This window comes from Sesamum indicum, linkage group LG13 (genome assembly GCF_000512975.1).
Source record: "Sesamum indicum cultivar Zhongzhi No. 13 linkage group LG13, S_indicum_v1.0, whole genome shotgun sequence".
Lineage (NCBI taxonomy): Eukaryota > Viridiplantae > Streptophyta > Magnoliopsida > Lamiales > Pedaliaceae > Sesamum > Sesamum indicum.
The window spans coordinates 21,610-28,048 of NC_026157.1; the positions used below are offsets into that span (position 1 = coordinate 21,610).

The 6,439-nt window shown below is 35.5% G+C and overlaps 2 protein-coding genes across 3 annotated transcripts in view; one reads left to right on the top strand and one right to left on the bottom strand.

Moving 5' to 3' along the window:
- Positions 1,520-2,619, top strand: LOC105175963 (NDR1/HIN1-like protein 13). The gene has a single exon (XM_011098609.2). It carries the CDS (start codon positions 1,667-1,669, stop codon positions 2,435-2,437), a length of 771 nt encoding a protein of 256 aa, XP_011096911.1. The 5' UTR covers positions 1,520-1,666; the 3' UTR covers positions 2,438-2,619.
- The window catches only part of LOC105175964 (sm-like protein LSM8), a 4,370-nt gene continuing 965 nt past the window's right edge, over positions 3,035-6,439 (bottom strand). For both annotated transcript variants that reach the window (XM_020698687.1, XM_020698688.1), the window contains exons 2-6: positions 6,212-6,313; positions 4,343-4,383; positions 4,184-4,258; positions 3,490-3,542; positions 3,035-3,365 (exon numbers count right to left, since the gene is read on the bottom strand). In XM_020698687.1, coding sequence (XP_020554346.1) covers positions 3,275-3,365; positions 3,490-3,542; positions 4,184-4,258; positions 4,343-4,383; positions 6,212-6,248 — 297 coding nt within the window. In that variant the 5' untranslated portion in view covers positions 6,249-6,313 and the 3' untranslated portion in view covers positions 3,035-3,274. The remainder of the gene's footprint in view (positions 3,366-3,489; positions 3,543-4,183; positions 4,259-4,342; positions 4,384-6,211; positions 6,314-6,439) is intronic.

Below are 6,439 nucleotides of genomic sequence, written 5' to 3' on the forward strand. Positions count from 1 at the left end.
TTAGGATTTCTCAACTCATTTTTAGAAAATAAATAGTTCAAAATGTCTTTTTTTCTTTATAAATTTAAGGGTAAACTATGTGTTGTTATTTGAACTATGTCAACTTTTACACTTTGTCATCCAAATTTATTTTTTGGTCAACTTATCATTTTAATTTGCCGAATTTGCATTTTGTCATATATGATCATTTTTTTTTTATCTTTTTGCCGAAAAAACATCACATATAGTGCACCTATGAAAAACATGACATCACATTGCCCTTGAATATCACATATGCAATACATATGAAGTTAGTCTTGCAGAAAAATTAACCGAAAAATAGTCATATAAGGCAAACTATAAAATTTGCAAAGTTGAGATAGTAAATTAACATAAAAAAGGGGAAAAAAGTTTAAATAAAGTGTAAATACGCATATAGTTCATATAACAAGATATAATTTATCCTAAAATATAAATCATAATCAAATACACATAGATTTTTCTTTTTGTTTATATTTTGCACACGTATCTAACCAGACTCGGCCACAAAATATTGTACAATCAAATATCCCGAATTTATACTTTATTTCCTTCTTGTTTCTTAAGTCCAAATGATTTAAATCACTTAGTCAAATATGCTTTTTTTGGTTATTTTACAATTTAGTATTACACCTTTTCTTGCATTTTACATATACTAAACATTTTCTTAAGTACACCGTAACACACATTTCATATATCTGAAAATACATAAATTCCAATATAAACATCAATTTGCAATTAAAAAAAATTAAATTAATAAAAGGGTAAACTACAACAGTCTTACCTTTATATTCGGCATAATTACAAATACCTCCTCGTTATTTGAGAAATTACAAATACTCCCATAATTTTAACATCTATTTAACGATGAGCCCATTCCGTTAACATCTGTTAAATTTCTATCCAACTTTTGTTGTAAATTGAACAAAATATCTTCTCAAATTATTATTATAATTTTATATATTTTTTTAAAATACTTTTATGGACTAATATTCTCTATGAATTCTTTTATATTTTTTCAAATATATATATTTTTTAAAAAAAATCAGCAAGTATAAAACAACGATGTTCATCTCACAGTTTATAATTTTATAATTTTTTCAAACAACGAAATGGTATTCGTAATTATACCAAATCTGAAATGTAACTATAATTTACCCTTAATAAAATAAAACCTCATGTAACCAAGATACACAACACAAGCTAAAGAAATCATAAAAAATATACACAACATTGATAATGGGCCTACATATCTTAGCCATAGTTAATGTGACTACGCGTCTATATTTGACTTTGAGAAACTTTTTTCGAACTGTTACATTTAAATTAATTACACTTTAGACTTATTAAATGCATAGATGTGAACTCCCACACTACAAAACTATGAAGAAGGTGACTTCTCACCCTCTATTTTCTTCAAAGTCAAAAAAAGGAAACTTCCAACTACAAAACTGTTACATGTATCTATGACTTTGTCTATGCATGCACTCTTACTTTTGTAGCAATCCTTCTCTTCTTCAAACTTTATATAAACCAAATGTTTTTGTCCAAACAAGAGAGACTCTTTTATCAATAGTTCTTGCGATTTTATTTTAATTCTTTTTGGGAATACGAGAATTAATATATTTGTTGTTTTGGAAGAGAAGATATGGCTGATCATCAAAGAATCCATCCGGTTCAAGACCCTGAGGTGGTGGAGCCGGTGCCGCCCCATAAGCCCACCGCTCCGTTGGTGGAACGAGGCTCGTCCCGGTCAGAGAATGGCGATCCCGAGAGACAGTATCCGCCGCCGCTCCGCCGTGGGATTCCATATGAGCCCTTGAAGCCACCAAGGAGGAGAAGTTGCTGGAAGAAGTGCTTGTGTTGGACTCTAGCTCTTGTGATTGTCCAGCTCATAATTCTTGGCATTTTGGCTGCAATTGTGTACTTTGTTTTCCAGCCCAAAATACCAAAATACTCAGTGGATGCCATGAGGATCACTCAGTTCAATCTCGGCAATGATAACAGCTTGTCTGCCACATTCAATGTCAATATCACTGCAAGAAATCCAAACAAGAAGATTGGAATTTATTATGAAGGTGGGAGCCGTTTGAGTGTGTGGTACACAGGTACAAAACTCTGTGAAGGCTCATTGCCGAAGTTCTATCAGGGCCATCGCAACACCACCCTGCTCAGCCTGACGCTGGCGGGGCAAACGCAGGATGCTGCCGGGCTGCTGCAGTCCTTGCGGGCGGAGCAGCAGACCGGAAGCATCCCGCTGAACCTCCGGGCCAGAGTTCCGGTGAGGCTGAAACTTGGGAAGTTGAAGCTGATGAAATGGAAGTTCTTGGTGAGGTGCAGACTGGTGGTTGACAGTTTAGCTGCAGATAACGTTATAAGGATCAGAGATAGCAGCTGTAAATTTAGGTTTAGGCTTTGAGTTCTACTCATTTCTCTTGCTATACATCTATCTGTTTCTCTCATACTGGATTATTTGTTTGAGGTTGGTCTCTTGATTTTTTGATGATCTTGTTCTGTTGGTCATAAATGGAGGGCTATATGTATTGTTTTGCACTCCATATATATGATGTTGTTGGCCATGGGCCCTGATGTTTTTCACTACCTCTCTCTCTCTCTCTCTCTCTCTCTCTATATATATATATATATATATATTCTTTCCTCTGACATATTCTTTTGTTTGGGGCTCATGAGAATATCATCAAAGATTGCTTCGTTCTCTCTCGTTTTCCCCTTTCCTACTATTGCCCAAGATCTATATTAATGTTTCGTGCTTATTTATCTGCAATACTATTCAATCAACTTACCCATTTAGGGTGATAAACTTAGGTCATATTAAAATTTAACTGATGTATATTTTTGCATATTTTCCCTAGAAGTCGAAACTAACCTTTGATAATATCACATAAATACTTTAATTAAGAACAAACAAGGTTATTTTAGAATAAAACTATCATAGAATGTTTAGAAAAAGCTGAAGTGCCACGCGAAAAATATCGTGCAGGAGAAGATACCTTAATCAACACGAACTCAAGACCTTTTCTCTTCGACTATTCATTCTATATTGCCGTGAGATTACTGAAGATCAATTAATACATGCGAAGGCAAGAAAAATAGAAAACACAAATATTTCATCATAGGTACAAAATGTCGAACTACTTCCTCATTTTCTTCTTTCGTGCTTTCTAGTTGTCGAAAGTTTGTTTTCGACATTGAATCTCAGTTTAGACATTACATATGCTCGAAAGACAGTTACAGATCAGTGGATAACCGGCTTCAAAGGATGAGCTCTGAGTTTCGACAAGTCCAAGCCTGCATCTAGCTCTTCATCTAATTCTCCAATAATGCTTCTATAGATGAAAAGAGAAAACCAGTTGGATTATGAAATGCATAACAAGATTAGTCTCGTGTGAAAAGGGCAACACGATTATGTAACGATATATTGGTAATTCACAATGAGGTGTAATATCATACATGTTATCGCCCCGGATGATGTAGAGGCCCAACACAAGTTGCTGTACGCCTTCCTACAGATGAGAAGAAAGATTGATCAAACCAAATAGTGCTCGAAGAATTTTTCATGGCTCTGATATTAGACTAAATGACACAAAATAACCAACTCGATAATAGAAAAGAGAACTATGAATAGTTATGCAACACTAAAGTAGATAACTCTATTGGACATATAACATCATTCTGTTCCATGGATTTCATCCATGGAACAAAATCCCATCCTACACTGGTCTATTGACACAAACACATAATAGAAATAAAACAACCATTCATCCAATGTATCTTTTTAGCATAGAAAAGCTTGTCATTACTGTTTTAAGATTTTTCTCAAATTTACTTCATGTAGGATTGCACATTTTTCCCCATTCTATTTTCTAACCTTCAATATCCAGAAGCCAAATGAATAAGACACAGTGACGATGACTATGAAAATAACAATGATAAGTACTTTAGCCACCCTCCTATCGTGCTCAATACTTCTAACATCTTTCCTTGAAAAAGCTCCATATACAGAGAAAGAAAGAAAGGAAAAACAACAAAGATAGACAACGGATGAAAAGAATGTATTCTCACGGTTATATTCCTTAAAACAAAATCAACCAATGGAATACAAATTTGCAAACAAATTCATGGTGGAAATTTGTATGAATCAGACCTTGGTGGAGTAGACCCGCTCATGAGACTCATCAAGAATTATGTTGGTAGCCTGATCGAAACCTTTGAGAACTCCCTGTATGAAGGAACGAGATTTTCAGAAAAACAGTATACCTGTACATGCAAAGTTTTCCTACTGTGTCTCAGACAGGAAGCTCACCACAATGTTTCGTCCATCATTTGTGATAATTGAAATTGTTTCTGACAATAACAAGGAAAAAGCTGTTATGGTGGAAAATTACACATGCCAAGAATATCCAAAACTTCAAATATAAGATTTACGGGCACACTATTTACAATTAACCTAATATCTGAAACAAGGAGGTCAGCTTCATCCAACCACAACAAAGGAGAAATTTTGAGCTCCCACCAAACCTAGTAGGAAGTTGTGCATCCTCCTAGCCTTTCTTAGATTCAATATAATTAGGAATAAATTTGCGACCCATCAAAAACAAGGTGCAACAAGGGCTTTGACAAATTTTCAAGAGGTATAGATGAGAATCAGATATTATACAGGGAAAAAGAAAACGAAGCTAGTAGTCCTAACCTCCACATTAACGTATATCCAGTCATTTCATCACTTGAAGTTTCAACCCATTGAGTGGTGAGGAAGCCACAGAAATATTCACTTGGACAAGGAACCAAATAGGCAAATTTGCACTTTTAGTCCCATAGGATAGGAGGTTTGACACATTTAGTCCTCTGTTTTACGAAATTTTCAAAATGGTTCAGATTTGGAAAACTCGACCCTTTAGTCCCATTCAAGTAAAGCAAAGAGCTAAATGTATCGAGTTTTCTCAATTTTAGGGCAATTTTGCAAACCCCGTAGAGTAGAGGTTAAATGTGTCGAGTTTTTCCAATTTTGGAACCATTTTAAAAATCACATAAAGCAGAGGACTAAATGTGTTGATCTCCCTATCCTATGGGACTAAATTTAGAGAAAGACTTCTAGCCTAAACGTTATATACACACTGTATTTGCAATCACGCCCAACTCACAGGCGTACAACATTATTTCTTCTCTCTTATTGCACCCTCTTTTCACCCACGAGCAATCCCCGCACCCTACCCCATCAAGCCAATTGCTCTACCTCAAAAGACATCCCCCCACCCCCTCCTGGTTACGTTATTCTTCTTGGATAATTAGTTTGAGTGTGACAAAGATACATTTGAAACTCAATTGGCTATTTTCTCAAATATTCTAACTTCAGCATGTCTCTACCCCGCGACCAATGAAGTTGTCTCTGATCCTTATATTAATGCAATCTTGGCACTTTAGAATGACTTCATGAATCTCATTGGTGTGAATATAATCACTTGTCGATGTGCTACAAAATCACAATAAAGCATCAGTGACCTAAGCACCCTCTAAAATTGCCTGCTTTCCATTTGTAGAGCAGGTAAAAGCAGTAGCTCCATAGGCCTTTTGACAAGCTACTAAAGTTTTAACAAATCGAACTCGCTTATTGGCCTTCCATTCAAAATAATTTGATTGTAGTAAAAGGAAGTTTATAATTTGTAAATGCAAACAACCATTGCTGGTAGAGAGGGGATCAGAACTTGGGGGGAGGGGCTTATCTGCTGAGGACTGGACTACAAAATGTATATATTCAGAATGCCTCGCTGATGTTCTATCTTTTTCCTTTATTTTTCAGTTATGGTTTTTTAAGAACTACCACCACAAGAGCGTCTAGAAAGCAAGGTTTTATTGCAAAATGGACACTTTGCGAGACACGCTATATTTGTCTAGTAGGTTAAAAGAACCCATATGTCATCTATCTACAGAGAGAAAGAGGGTGATGTCACCATACTCCATTCTATTATGTTCTTATATTCCTAGGTAGTAAAAGACCTATCAGCGCCACTTGTTCAGGTTTGAGACCATTCCAACTCCACAAAAGTGGCATAAGAAATACCTCCAATATCCTGTATTAATAATAGCTAGATTCTAAACCACCAAATTTCATGGAACTAAACACATGTTTCGGAGAATAAGATAGTATAATCATATTGGTCCAGAGATTGCATACGATCAACAAGAGATTCCAGCCCAGTGCCACTTGCCATCTTCTTATCCTCAATATAACAAGCAGCAACAGTCTCAAGCTAATGTGTAGGAATCTCTATGAAGTCTGTTTCAATGGAAATAAAACCATAGTCATACAGCAATCAGTAAATGTTCACAAATATCCTGAAAACACAAACATATATATGTGAAAGGAGGGAGATGTTCAACCGGGGGGGGGGGGGGGGGAAAA